At 38.5% G+C, this 19,785-nt stretch overlaps 1 protein-coding gene across 1 annotated transcript; it reads right to left on the reverse strand.

Moving 5' to 3' along the window:
- Positions 1-34: 34 nt before the first annotated feature.
- LOC130163496 (up-regulator of cell proliferation-like) lies at positions 35-11,234 on the reverse strand. Its single transcript, XM_056367753.1, has 13 exons — positions 11,150-11,234; positions 10,647-10,733; positions 9,915-10,004; positions 9,410-9,496; positions 8,806-8,889; positions 8,284-8,340; positions 7,956-8,033; positions 7,679-7,807; positions 6,039-6,336; positions 5,902-5,947; positions 4,929-5,198; positions 4,554-4,820; positions 35-3,478 (listed from the first exon to the last, which is right to left on the reverse strand). Exons 5-13 carry the CDS (start codon positions 8,814-8,816, stop codon positions 1,005-1,007), a joined length of 3,630 nt encoding a protein of 1,209 aa, XP_056223728.1. The 5' UTR covers positions 8,817-8,889; positions 9,410-9,496; positions 9,915-10,004; positions 10,647-10,733; positions 11,150-11,234; the 3' UTR covers positions 35-1,004.
- Positions 11,235-19,785: the final 8,551 nt, after the last annotated feature.

Here is a 19,785-nt window from a genome sequence, read left to right on the forward strand (position 1 = left end):
TATATATATATATATATATATATATATATATATATATATATATATATATATGTATGTGTGTGTGTGTGTGTGTGTTTGTGTCAGTTCATACAAATTAGAAAGAAAAACACATTTTCTCACATACCAACAGTTACTCCTTGTTAGCCCTTAACCAAACCCTAGCTTGGGCTTTAGTTGCCGTGTCCGAGAATTCTGCCTCAAGCTCTGGAGTTAGGTGGCATTTGGTTTGTTGTGGTCATAGCATAAAAATATATGTTTAAAATCCTGGTCAAATAAAACCCAAATAATCTGTGTGGCTAGATTTTATTCTTTAATTTTTTTTTGTAATTTGGGTGAACTGACCCTTTAAATATGCAGTTTCCTACACTACCTGACTTGAATCTGAAGTAAATGTAAATATGAGGATTTATTATCAGTTTCATTAATACGGCGTCTGAAAAACTGTTATGACTGTGACTGTGTAATATTACTGTAGTATAGATAGCAAAAGTGAGTGCTTTGCTAATAATAGAGCAAATACATGAGATTATATATTTATATCTTTATTGTGCAAACTAATAGATAAATTCAGAATTCAGAAAGATATCCTGTGCAATTCTGATATAATTCAACCACAATTATTATTTATTATTTTATAATTATTCAACCAAATTCTCACTGATATTTTTTGGCACAGATTTGATGACACTAAGAGGATGATTTCTGGTGTCTGCTACACTGCTGTACATACAGTTTATGTCATACCTCTGTTTCCCTATTCAGGTGGAAATTAATTGACAGACTGTATCGAAGTGCATGTTTATTTTATGCAAACATATATACATTTAATGTTTTATTTGTACAGTGTTCTGCAGGTGCATTTTAAATTAAATAAAAGGTGAATAAGATTCCTTTGTTCATTTCATTTGTTTCACATCACCTTGTTTCCACTTCGTTGAAACCTGCTTCTATGAAATTATTCTGATTCCCTTTGCCAGAGTTCACATCAGTTCACATCAGATTCCTCACACAGCCTTCCAGAAGTTTTCTACCTTTCTGACAAAATGCGTCAGATCGCCTCTTTCCTTGCACTTTGCGAGGTCGCCTATCAGTCGCTTTTTCAAAGCGTGCGCAGTCTCACTGTAGTCAACACTAAAATGAGCCATGGGTGGAGTCCCATGCCAAAGTGGAGGAATGTACCAGCTGCAAGTGTCCGGGTCAAACTCCATCACATCCGAGACCTTCGTGATGTCGGCCTTCTTCATCCCAGCGTCCTTCCTGATCAGTTCACTGAGCTGCTCCATCAACTCTTTATCTCTCCTCCTCCTCTCTACAACAGGCATGTCAGACATGTTAGCATGTACAAAATGACACAGCGCCTTCTTGCTCGCATCCTTCAACCTTGTGAAAGCATGAAGCACCAACTCTAAGATGTCTTTCTCTCTGGAGTTGTCTCTGGAAACGGTGACGATTGTGACGTCACTGAGCGCCACACAGAGGCTCGCTACTTCCTTGTCACGTTCATGGCTGTGATCGTCTTGAACCATCTGATCCGGTTTCAGCCCCTCGGTGTCGATGACCATGATGCAGTCACAACCCATTTCCTTCCTCATGTCTTTGTTGACATTGATCAGCTGGATGAACGCCCCCCTGGTGCATATTACTTTGCTGACAGCGAACCTGACTCCAAACATGGTGTTGAGCAGAGTCGATTTTCCTGAGTTTTCAGCTCCGATGATTGTAACGACCTTGAGTTTGCTGTTGGATTGCATACTGTAGTGAAGCTCAGTGAGCACGTCAGTGATCCATTTCATCTGGATGTTTGCTGCATCTCCATCAACAAGCTCAAGAGGGAAACCATCCAGCAGCAGCTGAGCATACAGTGAAGGGAGTTGTTCTCTGGTTTTTCTCTGACGGCTGTACTCTGGCATGTAACTCGTGCACTCATACAGCCGCCCACACTCTCCAAAAAAGTGCTCCAGACGTAAAGAACAAACAGAAATTTGCTTGTCAATCTCTGCAATTTTTTCAGCATCGTGGGGAGATTTCTGGAGTAGCTCTTTGTATCGATCCTGCAGAGATGACACCCGCTGCCGGGACAGGTCGTCCAGTTCCATTTCCAGCCATTTGAGAAAATAGTAGCGCTGCACTTCTGAGGTGACTACCCCATGAAGGAAGTTTAACATTGCAGTTGTAATCTCAAATCTTTGCTGCTTCTTTTTCAGCTCTTTTTCTTTTGCTTGCAAAGATTTGCGGTAGACATCAGTGTTCTGGTTGCCAGCTTTCCGCAATCTCCAGCACTCTGTTTCCAGCCACGAAAGCGCTTTCCAGATGTGTCCCCGGAGAGGCAGTTGTTTGTCTTTGAATTCAGATGTGTCAGTGATGCATTTGGTGATTTTGTCCACATCTTTCCATGCGCTCTGGCATTCATCGCTGTCCTCATCAACCAGGATCCCACACCAGCGAGCTCTGTCGGCCTGATTTGCGACCGACACTATGTTTTGGTAGTTTTCTAGCATCTTGGAGATTGATTCCTGGAGGGCTTTTATCAGCTCCATATCGGTCTTTTTCTTCTGGCTAACATTAGTTATCTTCAATCGTGGCTCCTTTATCATCCTTTTGAGTGTAAAGGATTTCCCCAGTACACTGCTGATCAAAAAGACATTTGCTTTCACATCTTTTCCTTCCAGACGCTTGAAGTAATCCATTTCTGATTCATCACAGAAGATGTAAACAGCTGCGGATGTCTCACAGAGGAATGAAAACTGCTCATCAAAAGCCCTGATGTCTCCTCTGAGGTTTGCGACAGCCAGTGGCTCGATGAATTTGTCAACGCTCCTGTTCCCACACGGGAGATACCAGCTGATTTCAACTAGCCCGCCTGAAATCCTCCTGGGGACTTCACCACACACCATGTCACGATTATAAAATGTGCTGTTGTGGTACTGCGTAGTGTTACTTAGCAGTTTGTTTAAGATCAGAGACTTGGAGAGGCTTGTCCTCCCCAGCCTGACGAACGACACCAGAGGAATATCAGAGTGCACAATTCTTTCCTCACAGTTTAACTTTCTGAATGCCTGCATGGACGGTCTGAAGGTTCGCACAATTTCGCGCATGGACCACAGCATCATTGTGATTTCTCTTGTTTCACTGTTGGGCAGCAAGAGAGGGACGGCAAACTGGCAGAGCGCCATTTTCAGAACTATATCCTGCTGAAGAAAGCTGTCCGAACAGAGGAGCAATGCAGTTATCAGGTCCAGGGGGTTGATGGCATTGCTCTTGTCTGTGTCCACATCGCAGGACACACATTTGACACTTCTAGCATTTGCGTTCAACATCATAAGTCTCCTCAAAAAAGCCCCAGGAAGTGACTTTGCAGTTTCAAGTTTGTTCTCTGATGTATCATTCTGACTGATCTCTAGGACAGTGCTAAGTGTGAGCTTGTTGTCGTACTGGTCTTCAAGTCCCATCTTTGACAGAACCTCCCTGAGACATGGCTCTGTAAAATCAACAAGAGTCCAATGAATGTACAGGATGCTACAGTTTCACTCTTCACTTCACTTACACTTCCCTTCATCACTTTACTTGGCACATGGAAAATGGTACTCAGCCAGTCAAAATGTAGTATATAATCTAATGTTTTTTGTCTGTCTAAGGAGCTTTTTCAAGTCAGAGGAAATCACCAGTAATAATAACATCAGGATTATCTTGGTTTAGGTTTAGTTTAGTTTTGAGCAACTGCCGATACTGTTCCTCATTCTAGAAGCATGGATGGCAAATTCATGCTGTTGGTCTGTTGGTCAGTACACCACTTTAGTCCAGGCTGAAATACATCTTAATCATTGGATGCTTTGCCATGAAATTCTAGTTTTATGAAGTACAGGATTCATTGAATGCAACTTTGTACAAACATCCATGTTCCCTCATGATGGATCCTAATGACTGCTAATGTTAGCATGCTAACACACTGAGCTAAGAGGGTGAGAGGCAGTAATATAAATTAGGACTGTTTGTCAATTGTCACCTTTCCGGTGTTTTTTCTTTCTGTAACTATGTGAAACCAACAATTTGACATTACTACCATTCCCACAACAGCAGTGAAGTGAGAAAGCTATCTTTCTTTCATTGTATACACAGCTATTTCTGCCACTTTTCATGTTTACAACTGTGTGCAACACTACAAATGCCTTTCAGGAGAGACTGTCTTAAAAGGCGCACCCTCATCTCCATATGTAAATGTCTGTTCTGGTGAATTGGTAACACTCATTTTTAAGCTTGACTTTATGCAAGTTCAGTACTAATTTACATTTTCTCTCTCTCTCTCTTTCCTTTCTTTTTTCTTTCTCTCTCTTGGGTTCACTCGTCATACATACTTTCTTATAATATAAATGATTTATACAAAAATACACAAATATATTTGGCTCTAATATGGTTTAAATATTAAAATAAACAGTATTTGTATTATGAAATGAAAAGCTACTAATTGTGTTGCTCCCAATATTTCAGCTTACTTGTAACTATGGTGCAATATGACAGACATGTTATGGATTTTGGGAGGTGATGTAACTTCTCACCTGTGTGTATGGTGATGGAGGCTGGCTGACTGCTCTGACCGTTCAGCACAGTTGAGACAGATATACTATACTTTGTGTCCGGCTCTAAATCTGAGAACATCTTGTAGCAGTCCTCGGTGTGGATCACTGACGACTCTTTCCCTGGACTTGTGACAGTGATAAGGAACTGATGTGGAATTCCCTCCATGTTGTCTGCTTTGGTCCATTTCAAGGACAGAGCCGTGGCCTCTGAATGTCCTTTTGTTAAATGTCGAGGGGGGGGCACCGCTGCAAGACAGAAGTCATTTGAAATAAAAAATGATTTCATTGGCTCAATGAAATGTGAACACACTGCAATGAAAGAAATATGAAATGTCTCAGCATATCTGATATTACCTGTGAAAACAGATGCCGTGATACATTCACTAAAATTGCCATCTTCATCTTCAGTGGCCACACTGAAGAAATACTTTTGTCCAAGCTGAAGGTTGTTTATTTCAATTTTAAGAGAATCTTTGATGGGTAAGCAACCTTCCACCTTCATCAAGGAGCTCCACCTCACTTGGAAGCTCTTAGGCCCGTCCAGTCCTTCTGGGCAACCCCAGCTCAGGATCAGGGAGTTTGGCTTCACTGACTGGAACTCGATCTTACCAGGAGGGGGCACCACTGGCAAACATAAGACAGTACAAAAAAATCACTTGTGCCACCTGTTCAACATGATCATGCTGAGAAACTTTTTTTTTTTTATCATATCGGATTGTACACACTTAACTCTCCCTGGCAAATCCACACTTTGAAAAGTAATTCAATTAGTTCATTCCAGTTAATTTCTTAGGATTATTGCTCTGTGCCTGAATTTCTGTTGCAGTGTCATTAGAAAGAATTAATTCTGATTAAATGCTACAACTGTAAATGAATCAGTAACCACCAGAAAGTCTGGATATGTAGGAATAAGATCGACTGATACTGTACAACACCACAAATCACATTTTATAGATTTTCCTTTGCCCAGCCGTGTCGGACAAAATGTTGACTAACCTGAGGACAAAGTCATCCTGTCATAAAAATATATCACATCAAAGGCAGTCTTCATTGTTTCCTTATTAGTCTGCTCTGTTATGGCAAATTTCAAAGATTATTTGATATCACTTTTGCACTTCATTGGTTCCAATAACAGACTAAATGATAATGTGAAATAATTTCTACGACCCTCTTCACAAAATTCTACAGTTGTTTTTTCAGATGTAGTATATGATTTATCAAGTGGAGAATGTCTGTATTGTATTCTGTACATCTGTATGCATTTACATCCAATAAATTGAACATGTATCAGTGTGCCTGTAATTAGGGATCTGATATTTTGACTCACCTTTAACAGGTTGATCAGGTTCCTGGCAATCTTCACCACCAAGCATCTGTGATAGAATAGTATAAATAAGCATTAGCCTATACAGCACATTAGTACAAGATATTTTTCCCATTATTTATACATGTTCAGATTTTCACCTGGCTTGCAGCACGCTGTGCCCTTTGCGAGATGATGTCATGTCCTCTGTGATTTCTCTTTGTACAAATGCTGCAGATCTGCATCTGATCGGTCCTGCAGAAGAAATCTAGAGACTTTTCGTAGTGCAGACAGCGTTTCCCCTCGACCTCAGCACACACATCTTTCAGTGTGTGTCTCTGCAGGGTGTCCACTGTGTAGTGATGCCGGGCATGATACTCACAATAGGAAGTGTTACAGGTCAAGCAGGTCTTCACAGCCACACGCTGGCGGCAAATGTCGCAGATGACCTCCTCGTCTCTGTTTTCAAATAGAGAAATAAAATGCATCTGCTATTTACTACTTAAAGTAGTAGTAGGAATGTATGATAAGTGTTCTAGCACATAGCCTTGTACTGAACCATAATAATTAGAGGAATAGCCAAGTGTTTCTCTTAGTTAAAGGTGCAATATATAAGTTTTCTCTCCCAGTGAATGTGGTTTCCTGCCAGGAGCATGTGTTGGTTATGATTACAATATAATACCAGCTGGCTCGGACCAGCTATTTAGCATGCTACCTTCAGTAAAAGAAAAGACATGATAAATAGATACAAAACAAGAGTTATCACTGGCTTTTCTTTCCGCCACCAGAGACAGTTCTTGTCAAGTAAGGGAATGAAGTTTGATGCTGAACTTGCAACATACATTTTTTAAAGAAAGCTATATGCAGAAACATCTTTATTGAGACTTCTTAATATAGACAAGATTTGTTCATGTTGTGAGAAAGCAGGCTATTATAAATCCCTACAATCAACTTTTCCTACAAATGATTCATATTAAGCACCAATTTTGTACTTATGCAACCCAAAAATATTCAGTAATAAATAAAAACCACTATGAAATGAAAATGAATAGACTGTGTAAATATAAATAAATTAACAATTAACAGTGAGAAAATTGAAGAAAAATTATTATTGAAGCCAACTCATAAATGTGAAATGTTAGTTTATCATTTATTGTCTGTTATTATAATTAATAACAGAATTATATTGGAGCATTTTTATATTATTTTAAATCATTTTTCTTTCTTAATGATTAATTAATTAATTAATATTTATTTATATAAATTCATATATATTATTCATAACTGTTTTTTCCCCATTTACACCTTTATTTCATGTAAAGTCATATATCATAATGACACTTTCTCACATGTCATGTGGTGTTGTCACCGCTCTCTTAACCTTTCTGCCTTTTAACCTAGCAGGTGCAACAAAAGCTACCAAACACGCCCCAGGAACAGCGCTTGGATGTGAAGCAAATTTAGTGTAGTGGTTACACAGGATATGACGCAAGAAATAGGTTATCCAGTTGGTGAAATATTATGGAAATTCATATAAGAGCAATAGGGTTATCATAAGGAATAAGAGATGGCAAACAAAAAGTATGTGTTACCAACGTGGCAAATGGAGATTAAAAGATAAAGTTGATTAGCAGTAGGGAGGGTCTGGAAAAAGATGCCAAATTGCATTGTGGGAAGCATAGGACCCAGTATTTTTAGTGACCAAAAGTCAAGACAGACTGAATCAATTTTGATCAGTTTTTAAGTTATTTTCTGGAGTACCTCTTCAACTTTAATATAGTGAATTTAAATAGTGCCTCACATGTCATCACATAAAACTGTCTGCTCGTCATACTGGGAATCCCTTGATCCAGAAGTCATAGTCGATGAATTATCAGACGGGTCCGATGAGAATGTGGATTCTGTTGTCTCTGGATAGTACCGACTGACACTGAGAAAAAGGAATTAGACATAGGAAAAGGATAAAGGATATCATTTATTCCAACCATGTCAGAAATATGTGATTAGAAGCTAAAAGAAGTTACTGTGGATTTCAGTGTCTAGTGTATTTTTCAAAATTCCAAATGCTTTTGTCTTACTTAGGACGTGGACGCAAATCCATGCCCTGAATAGTTCTCTGAGACTCCAAACTGGATCTGGGACCGGTTACTTTTGCCCTGAAAGTCACGTAATGTATCATTTGTTTTGAAATTATGACAGGAAAAACAAAATTGACATCTGTCACAAAAAGAGATTGCACTGGCTGTTGGAACACTTCAGTGGAGAATGAATCATCCTATAGATCACTTCAGAGAAGATATCAAAATAATCAATCATTTCTGAGGCATTCATAACATATTGTTACAGTGTAGGACAAACACTTAGCTTACTGTATATAACAACATTACATGTAGTCTGGCTTCTTACTGTTTGTCAAGAGCGTCTTTTGAAGCACTGGGCGTGTCTGTTGCTTTGAGCTTCATCCTGATATCAGACAAAAGCAATTTATAATATAAAGCAAATATTTCAATTAACTGATACAGCTTTTCTGTCAGGTAATTCTTCTGAAACTGAGGGTACAATTCTTATTATGAGATGAATTACAAAATCAAGTTTATGATTGAAATCGTTTCTGCAGTGCCTGTGAGTTTCTTTGTAATACTCTACAACAGTATATGTTTTCTTTCAACTCCCTGCTGTTTACCAGCGCACCAGGAGGACAAACAGTATGTGACGGATTTTGTCAAAGTGTGAGAATAAACTATTTATATGGAAATACTTCCGATACTGACTGGCATCATATCGTTCCTGAGCACTCGAAAATGTCAAAGTTGCTGAGTTGTAGCAAACAGAAAAAACAAATTAATATTCTGCTCTTCCAATAACAGCACATGAATTATCAAAGTGATTTGACACATATTACTGCAGTATTTGAAGTGTGATTTTTACCTGCTCTGCATGAGGTCAACAGGGACTCTGTGATCAGTACTTAGCACTGGATACACAGCAGATGGAGGGCATTGTGGTGTCAACCTGAAATCCATCACACACACAGTTTTCAGATGGTCTAGTTAATAAGACAGACATGCAGGATGGTATCAGACATGTTTATACAAAGGAAACAATACCTGGGTTGGTCCCAAATCCTATTTCTACCCCAATGCTTTGGCACTCCCCATGATGATCTGATTTGGTTGTCAGAATGAGGAGAATTGTCAGTTGAAGACAAGTCTGTCTCATAGACAGTATAGTCACAATTTGGTCTCTCCAATCTGAAAGAATGGCAAGATGAGCTGTGCAACTGTGAATTTGTGAGCTGCAGAGGTACTGGTAGGTGCTGCTGCATTGCTTTCCTTCAGACAGAGCTAGGCTAGCTGTTTCCACCTGTTTCCAGTCTTTGTGCTAAGCTAAGATGATTGGCTGTTTATAATAGCATACAGACATGGAATTGCTATCAATCCTCTCATTTAAACAAAAAAGAATCATTCAGTTTTAAGTAACTTTAACAGAAAGATTACAGATCACAGTGGGTCCCATATTAGTGTCATCTTACTGTTTGTGATTGAAAACAAGAGGAGGTTCGATGGACTGCTCGGACTTCACACTCAAACATCCACTGGACGTTGACCATGGCTTCGATCTGAAATTCATTCATTTTGCAATTTAGGGAATGTTTTAATACCAATACTTTTCACTCTAATTGATATGAACATTTAGTCACACAATGACAACTTTTAGACCATCTTAAATAAAACTAAATTTAAAAACAACTTAAATACAAATTGAATCCTATCCACTATGGCAGGTAGAAATCCAGTCTGTTCTAAGTTAAGATGACTGGCTGTTGATGACAGCTTCATAATCAGCATTCGGACATGAATTTATCAGTCCGCTCATTTAACTCTCTCAGTAATATGGGAAACTATTCATTTCAACAAATGGCAAGTAAAAGCTTTGCATTAAAACTTTTACATAAGCAAAAGTGAATCATTCAGTTTTAAGTAACTTTGACAGAAAGATTACAGATCACAGTGGGTCCTATATTAGTGTCATCTTACTGTTTGTGATTGAAAACAAGAGGAGGTTCGATGGACTGCTCGGACTTCACACTCAAACATCCACTGGATGTTGATTGTAGTGGCTTCAATCTGAAATTCATTCATTTTGCAATTTAGGGAATGTTTTAATACCAATACGTTTCACTCTAATTGATATGAACATTTAGTCACACAATGACAACTTTAGACCATCTTAAATAAAACTAAATAAATTGTCACCGCTCTGGCTGTACATAGAAATGTTTCTCCCTTCCCTTGTGTTTCCCTGTCTCTTCACTGTTCTCGCCAGATTGTTTATCCTGCTTCAGTGGTACCAAGGCCTCCTCTAGGCCTCAGGATATCTATTTGAGTTATCTCTTGTATTTTCCCTCATGTTCCTTGCTAACCTGGTTTTCTCCAGTGCCTCAGTAATCCATTGAGCGAGACCAGACCTCCAGCCTACGCTGTCTCCCCTTCTGCCAGACTACAGCCTCAGACCTCTGTTTCCGGACCGACACATTATCACCTCGTCCCCAAAGAGCCAGCCTGCCTTCACCCCCGCCACCATCCATCAACCCCATTCAACTGTTTTTCCTAATAAATACTTGCCAACACTCCAACTGAGTGTGGTGACTGCCTCTGGGTCCAAATATTATATGAACTGTCACAAAAATTAATTGTTTCCTGATGATAGCTTCATTTTTAGCATAAAGATTACAGATCACAGTGGGTCCCATATTAGTGTCATCTTACTGTTTGTGATTGAAAACAAGAGGAGGTTCGATGGACTGCTCGGACTTCACACTCAAACATCCACTGGACGTTGACCATGGCTTCGATCTGAAATTCATTCATTTTGCAATTTAGGGAATGTTTTAATACCAATACTTTTCACTCTAATTGATATGAACATTTAGTCACATAGTGACAACTTTAGACCATCTTAAATAAAACTAAATTTAAAAAAACTTAAATACAAATTGAATCCTATCCACTATGGCAGGTAGAAATCCAGTCTGTGCTAAGCTAAGATGACTGGCTGTTGATGACAGCTTCATAATCAGCATTCGGACATGAATTTATCAGTCCTCTCATTTAACTCTCTCAGTAATATGGGAAACTATTCATTTCAACAAATGGCAAGTAAAAGCTTTGCATTAAAACTTTTACATAAGCAAAAGTGAATCATTCAGTTTTAAGTAACTTTGACAGAAAGATTACAGATCACAGTGGGTCCTATATTAGTGTCATCTTACTGTTTGTGATTGAAAACAAGAGGAGTTTCGATGGACTGCTCGGACTTCACACTCAAACATCCACTGGATGTTGATTGTAGTGGCTTCAATCTGAAATTCATTCATTTTGCAATTTAGGGAATGTTTTAATACCAATACGTTTCACTCTAATTGATATGAACATTTAGTCACACAATGACAACAATATCTCAGTGGTGAACAACGGTCCTCAGCAGAAGCATCCTTAATTTCTAACATAATATTTTTTCTAATGCACCTTTCTTTGAAAAACTGCCCCAATTCCTTTTTTCACAAATGATCAACTTTGTTATTTCTTAATTGCTTAATAATAAGCTACATTACTTTACATATCATTTGAAATATCTTCCTACCTTTTGCCTTTGTCCTTTGAGCGAGCAGACATTCCTGATAGTCTTTCATCATGGAATTTAGACACAGGATTCTTCACATTCACCCTGACAAGTGTTAGAGGAGTGACATTACTCTACTGATCTGACAGTGCATTTATTATGTGAAGTCTTTAAGATGAATAAGGTCTGTTCAACAAGTTGAGAAGATTAACGAGTAGTATACATTTTCTACTGAGAGGCTTACGGTCAAAAAGAAGACAGATTGATTCTTACTTTGCATCGTCCTCCTTTAAGGAATCCATCAGTTTTTTGACTTATGGGTCAGTTACCTTACACCTCCTTCTACGTTTGGACCGTACAGCCGCTGGACCATTACCAACCTGCAAGTGCATTTACGAGCCAGATATCAGGTATCAAAAACTAAAATTAGTTGCAATAGTGATGTCATGTCTAAACTCAACAATGACCATTTACAGCCAAACGTCCAGGCAAAGTAGATAGTAGGTTAATAGATAGTAGGTTAATAGATAGTAGGTTAATAATTAATCATGTTCTTGAATCACAATTTTCCCTGAAAGAGTTTCAACACCTCTGGATTTTGGCAACATTATCCATTTGGTAAAAAAAATTATCTTTAAAAATGACTATTATTCATCTACAAGGCCTTTTGTTTATTAAGCCTATTTCTAAGATGTCTCCTAGGATGTGGTACTTGTGGGAAGTACAGTATTCCACAGTACAGTATGTACAGTGTCTTGTAAGCTCATAATATGTTTTCTACAGCCTGAACCAGTTAATCAATATTGTAAAAAGTACAATAGTTCCCAGTGAAATTCTGTGGTGTAGAGGTACCGATAGTTGTAAAATGTAAGCACAAGTACCCTAAACTTGAACTTAAGTACCTGAGTAAATGTAAATTACTTTGTGCCACAGAGACACCATGTCAGCCAGACGTTAGATTAATGCTAAAAGTCAGTGAGTTGTACTAGAAACTGCACCTCCAACACCACAGTGAACACATGACATGTCATTGTCACTGCATTAGCCGGCTGTCGGTTGGAGTGATTGTCAGTAAAGGCAAAGTTTGAGGAGGAACACTGTAAATTTCTGTTAGGAGGAGACTGTGTACTCAAAAACTGCAATACAAGAGAAATAACTATGTCTTAAAAGGAAAGTCAAATCACCATATTAATCATAACTTTATCTAGCATATTTAAAAACAACAGGAGTCAACCCAAAGTGCTTTAGAATCACAGCAGATGGATTAGCAATACAAGTACACACAAGGACATAAACAACATCAATGCAAGAGAAATGAGAGATTTAAGATTGAAGATATCAGATTCAAAAGCAGTAAAAAAAAAAAGACATTAGAAATAAGATGAAAATATGGCAATCTTAAACTGAACTAAAAGCAAGATTAAAGAAAAAGGTAGGTCTTTAAGTTTGATTTAAAATCGTCAGTGGTGCGGCAGGATTTAAGGCAGGATGGGAAAAAGAGTTGTGAGGATGACAGTAATGGATTGTGGAGCTAAACCAATAAGGCCTTTATAAACAAGCAAGATTTTTAAATGAATTCTCTATTTCACTTGTAGCCAGTGTGAGTGTGGCAGAATAGGAGTAATTTCATGTGCTTTGCCTTTTTTTTTCTTGTACCACTTAAAAGTCTGGCAGCTGCATTTTGAACCGTTAGTATTGAGAAAGGGCGGAATGGGCCGACCTCCTATACAGAGAATCACAGTAACCTAACCGAGAGGTGATAAAAGCAGAGGTGATTGTTTTCAGATCACAGCTTTAATTTGGATTTAAAACGTCTGAGAACAGTGATCGCCTCCAATTTATATCAAACTGAATGTAATGTGGAGTTTTGAAGAATTGTCCAGTATCGTGTCTGGTAATAAGGTTGACTATAGCAGGTAGAGCACACTTACAAATGGTGTTCTCTTGAAAAAAAATGTTGTTGGTTTATTTAAATTTAAAATGAAACGACTACTATTTGTATTTATTTGTGTCTGTGCTAAACCAGTCACAAGCTCCCACCTGACCCTCCCTATCAAAGTTATGTTTCGCGACTTTTCTTCACGACAATGCTTTTGGACAGGGTCATTTTAATAGCAGCAATATACAGTATATGAAGACAAAAAGACAATGTCACCTGTATTGTCAATCTAATATAATGTAATCATTCAAAATGCTTAATGGCTAAGAGAGTAAATAAAACACAAATAGCTTACCTGAAAGAATCACCTGGTAAATCAATGCTTGGAGAGTCCGAACACAGCTGAACGTGTCGAAATAGAGAGCAGGGAGTTAGATAAAAGGAGCGAGAAAATGTTGCATAATACCACAAAGACAGAGTCAACAACCTCTCCCCAATGAGTGTAATATTTAACGAGTTCAAGCAACAGAACTGAGAGACTCCTCTCAACAAGGCCTGTCACAAAATAGCATGTGAAAATATGTAGATATAACATGTACACCGTGTGTGTGTGTGTGTGTGTGTGTGTGTGTGTGTGTGTGTGTGTGTGTGTGTGTGTGTGTGCATTCAAGTTCAAGTTCCAAGGACGATAGAATGACACACCAACTGTTCAATTTGTTTTATAAAGTTATTAAATTTCCTTGTTGCACAACTTTGATGGATTTCACCTGAACGTCTGTTGCAGAACAAAAATATGATTATTTTAGTTCAGTCTCCAGAACTCGTTCACATATTTCATTATTTCATTTGAAAGTTAATTACAAAATGGTGTTTGTACAGATCTTAAACAAAAGTTCAAATCAAAACAAAAGTGTGTCTTAACCCTTGTATTGTCTTCACTTTTTGGACCCTCTGGTATCCCTCGGGTCAAATTGACCCGGGACATATTTGCGGTTTTAAAAACAATTCTGAAATAAAATTTTACTTCATAATTCATCAACATATATTGTCTTTATCTCAATTTCAAACAATAGAGATAACATATATGTTTAATTATTGCAATCAGTCTCTACTAGAACACAATTAACAATGGAAGTGTGATTCGTTTTTTTGTCATAAGGTTATAATTGATGTTAAAACTCCACTTTAACTTTAGACTTGGGTGTTATAAATCATGCTTATCTTGGAAAAAATGAAGTGAGACAATGTTTTGATTTTCATTATTTTGAATGCTAACTCTCCATCCCTGTGTAGAGTGCTCATGAGCACCACATTTTCTCCTTTTTTTAGTATGTAAGATACCAGGGCAGTGTTGGCCGTGAACATAAAGTTGGAGGAATGGACTGGCCTTTTCTTCACAGTTAGAACCTCAAGTGGGAGCTCCATCCTATTTTTCCGGATTGTTCCAACCATTGTCAGCTTTCTTTTGAGAAGCTCCTGTCCCAGGTTGTACGACGTGAAAAAATTAATTGTCGCAGGTAATGTTGTGGCCACTGAGGCCTTGTGACATATCTAGCACCACTCGTGTCCCCTGCTTTCTTTCAGCAGCTCCTCCTTCTGGCTTCCCTGTATAAATTTGCATGTTACATGCATAAGCTGAAACAGCATCACAGGCAGCCCAGATTTTGAAGCCATACCTTACTGGTTTTGAGGGCATATACTGCCTGAAAGGGCAGCAGCCTCTAAACCCCACAAGCTGTTCGTTCACAGTTACATTGGGCCCAGGGTTGTAAAGACGGGTAAGCCGGTCCAGCCACTGGTCCCACACAGTGTGGATTGCTGCCAACTTGTCCCCCCGCCGTCTATCAGGTCTTGATTCCCAGTCGTCAAATCTGATGATTCTTGAGAATACATGGAAGCTCTTCAGAGACATTGTGGCTCTAAAAATCGCTCTCCCTGTCTCAGCATCTCACAGACTTTCAGTCGACTCCCCTTTTGACCTGTAGACACCAGCAAGGATGAGGATGCCAAAGTAGGCATGCAGAAGCATGATGTCCATCTCTTTCCACTGGTCAGCGAAAACACATCTCCCCTCGAGATTGGTCATATCCAGAATAATTTTCTGAATTGTGTCAGGAATCAACAGCTCAAAGAATGACTTAGATTACAATAATGTAACATTATCTGTGTGTGTGTGTGTGTGTGTGTGTGTGTGTATGTGTTCATGTGTGTGTTTGTGTGTGTGTGTGTGTGTGTGTGTGTATATGTGTGTGCATGTCTGTGTGTGTTTGTTTCTGTGTATGTGGGCATGTTTCTATGTGTCTCTGTGTATGCGGGTCAAACTGACCCGAAGACCATATGAAGGATGTAAATGCGTTGGGTATAGTAGCATGTGTGCTTAATATTTTTTTTTTGTTTGTACATGTTTATCACAGAAAATAAGCTAAGGCCATTGAGTTTCAGCTAGAAAAAATTTATACTTCTACCATTTTTCTTCTTGTAAAAATTTGAAACGGGTCAATTTGACCCGAATACCATACAAGGGTTAAGGAACTGCAAAAAGTGCAACCACCAGTCTTGAGTTCACAGACTATGGGTGTCTCCAAGCGCACCTGCTATTTTGGTTCATGTAGGTGCAGCAGAGTAAAAAGCAAAAACAATTTGAACTTTTTTTTTTTTTACACACACACACACACACACACACACACACACACACACACACACACACGGATGATTTCTCCACTAAACAAAAACCTACATTTGTCTGAAATGAAAATAAAGAAAAAACTGAAAAGAACAGTTAACTAAATCAATAAAGATAATGACACTCATAACTCAGCCTCCTAGTTGAAAGTCCAGCTCCCGGCGTGGACTTTGTTGCTCATTATACTATATCACCTGTCTTCCTGTGTGTTTCTGTCAGAAAGCCTTCACCTATACATTTCTAGCCGAAAGAAGGAACAGTAATGTTACATAACTTGCTAGCACACATTGCTGTTTAGAGTGCATGGAGAAATTAAAAATCACCTATACAGGAAACATGAATGCTCTCAGTCTGATTTAGTCTGGGCTAGTGGTGCTGTTCAGCCTCTTGTGGATGAAGTGAGTATTACAAAAGCAGACTGCACAGCTGTGGTTGCACTGCTATACATTTCACATGAAATACATAACATGCTAATCTTCAGGTAAAGGCTGCATTTTACTGACAGTCTTCAAGCAGCTGTTTTTTTTTTAAATTCAGATTTAAAGGCACCTATTGGCTGGAGGGTTCGAGCCTCTCAAGTCTCCCCTCCTCCAAACGCTGCAGCTCTGCAGTGGACACCAAAATACCACTTAGACAGGCAAAGAGAATTTCAAAGTCAGAAAAAAGCTTTTTTTCTTCTACTTTCTAATGAGAAAAAAAATACTGAGTCTTAGGCTAACATTTTGATTAAAGTTTAATTCATTCATTGTGAGCTGGTGCTGACGTGTGTGTTTTCCTGCTCCTGCCCTAACAAGGACATAATTGCATTTACATTAGGCTAGGTGTAAACACAGCATATCAATGATATTGTGTGTTGAAGTATATTAAAAGTATGTGAGGCTGAGACTTTTTCTTGTACCTTTCTGAGGAGTGGTGTGAATGTACATGGAGCTGCTCCCACACGGCAGTGCGGCCAAACTGAGAACTCACCACCTACCTGTTTGAGTGGGTGGGGTATTGGAGGTTCTAGATAGACAGGCAGGAGAATACACACAGAGACACACACACACACACACACACACACACACATAGATGTGACATCAGAGTGTGAGTGTGTGTGCGTGTGTGTGTGTGGGCTGAAGACCCAATCGTCCACACCCACCTGTGTCTGACCATCACTGTCCTTTGGAGTCTATACACAGTGTACACCAAACATCAAATCTAGTAAGAGTTGTAAGATAAAGAGACTCGGCTCTTTGTCCAGTAGGTAATGCATGATGTCTGAATCAGGCACTGATCCAATAAAGTTTTGGATTGATCAGTCTGTGCCCTATAAGACAAAACAGTATTTATATAATGTTTTTATACAATGTGCTTTACATTTAGCCTTTCATTCAACTAGCAACATCAGTACAATTAGAAGTAAGAAGTGAGAAAAAGGAGCCCAGTCATGAGCAAAATATTTTGATTTTGACAAAAGAAAACAATTTTAGCTTATTCTAAACAGAAAAAGGTGCAATTATGGTTTACACTTGTGATATTGAAGATGATTACATACCATGATTGTAACATGTCATTTTTTTTCAACCCATTCCCTCCTAAATGTACGGTATCACTATCGGGGGCATTCGCCATTGTTTGACCATTTCAGTAATCATAAGAACCAAGGTAGAAATAAATGTCAGCTGTTGGCTCACAATGCCAGGATACATGGAAACAACGAGGACTAGACTCGCCTCCATGTTGTTTTGGTGGGTCAGGTCCTGTCCCTTCAAGAAAATAAGGCAGGGAATGCATCAAAGAAAAACTGGCTCGCCAAATTAGCGGAGTAAGTTGTACATGTGGCACAAGAGCCGGCTGGTACTGATCAGCTGACATCCTGAAGTATAAAGTGATGCTACACTGTAAGTGAATGTGTTGAGCTCTTCCTCATACCTGTCTAAAAGTCTCATAGGCTATTTAGCCCGTAGCATATTTGTATCTGTTTCCAATATAAATGTAATGATAAAGGAAAGACTGATAAATGGTTAAATAAATGTAGTGTAAAATATTATGTCACATTTGCACACCTGTTTAATCTGGAGTCATAGGAGTGCTATAAAAAAGAATAAATAAAAAGCCATAGGTAAAAGCAAGAGCTTTTACTGCAGCACAGCACAACTATTGTTGGCCTATTGTGTAAAATAAGTAAAAGCATTATTGTTTTATTATATTTACACATTTTTTGTATTCATTTATTCTTTTATTGTGTTGTATTGTTTTTGTATTTCCACATATATTATCTTATTCTTTTACAAATTTATTCTTTTTTTATGGCACTCCTATGACTCCACAGTTACGTTGTTCTGAACCGATGGTTAGTTCATTTTCTATTTCTAGATTTTCCTTTTCTAAGGTCAAATTGTACTTAAACTGTGTACTTAAATTAACATAGACATGCATGTCAGAAATGGAATAAATAATTCCCCTGTCTAACACTAGCACCTGCAACTTGCTGCTGAAGCCAAGAATAATTGCCAGAAATAGTCACCGAGCAGATGGGGCTCAAGCACTGAAGAGCCACAGACACATGGGGGATGACAGAAAGAAAGCTAAGAAAACAGACAAACAGATCCATCAAAGATTTTGAGATAAAGTAGTTAATTCATTAACACTTTCCTGTTGTAAATTAACCTTCAGTCAAAATTAACTGACGTAAAGACAGTTGGCATTTCTACTAGTTTTAATTCTTTTCAGTGTATTTGGGGTACCTATTGTTTATGGATGATGACACTGAAAAGGTCAAGATTGAACATGTATAAATTAAAAAGTTAAGGAAGTTCACACCTCATAAGATCTAGCTTATTTTACCCATCCACCATGTCCACATTATACTGTATACTACCATAGAGTCACAAAAACCAATGCGAGTGTATGTTTTATGTGTATATGTTGTGAGTTTGACTCAACAAGATGCCCAAGTCGCCCATATCTAAATCTGCCATGGATCCTTCACTTGCAGACATATTTTTTAAAATGCTTCAACTGAATGTGTAATTTCAGACTTTTTTCACACTTGGTCGACACAATTTGCATAAAAAAGGATTTTTTTCCAGTTGTAATCTGCGCTGATTTGTTCATTAAAGTCTCTCTTCTGTTCATTCAAACTGCTACTGCTACAGTACCAGTAGCTGCATTGTTTGATTTGCCAGCAGTAGACACAGGACGCATGTGCCGCTGTAAAACCCTTCTTCTTCTGATGTTTTTTTGCAGTTGGAAAACAGCTTTTTGGTGCAATACTGCCTCCTTCTTGAGCTCATTTTCACATTCCCCAAAAAATTAGCACATTTAATCCACAGCACTCATTTAGCGCATTAATGCACAAAACTGAACATTAATGACCTAAAGATACAACCTTTCTAACAGGCTAGTGACAAGTAAACCGAGCTTTACGTGTTAATTCAAGTGCTGCTTTAAAGAAAAAAATTTAAAAAGGAGATCAGATGTGCCCAGAGATCAAGTCACCCTGACTTGATGTGGGTGAATATTGTGTTTTTAATAAACTGCTGTGCACGTTAGGTGAGGCATTTGATTAAGTCTTTCCAAAAGGATCTGAGGAGGAAGAAAATGGAGGGAGAATCTACAGTAGAGAGAGAGAAATGAGAACACACTCATCAAAGAATGTGGAGGCGGTCTGGAGAGGAATGAGTAGGATCTCTGGCTATGGGACTGCCAGGCCAAATGGTGGAGGAGATTCAGGCAACAA

The sequence above is a fragment of the Seriola aureovittata genome, chromosome 3 (genome assembly GCF_021018895.1).
Source record: "Seriola aureovittata isolate HTS-2021-v1 ecotype China chromosome 3, ASM2101889v1, whole genome shotgun sequence".
NCBI classification, from domain to species: domain Eukaryota; kingdom Metazoa; phylum Chordata; class Actinopteri; order Carangiformes; family Carangidae; genus Seriola; species Seriola aureovittata.

Coding starts and splice junctions, on each gene's coding strand:
- LOC130163496 (XM_056367753.1), bottom strand. Junction 5,199..5,901: donor ACCTGATCAACCTGTTAAAG/GTGAGTCAAAAT, acceptor TATGTTTGCCAG/TGGTGCCCCCTCCTGGTAAG. Junction 4,821..4,928: donor CACGGCATCTGTTTTCACAG/GTAATATCAGAT, acceptor TCTGTCTTGCAG/CGGTGCCCCCCCCTCGACAT.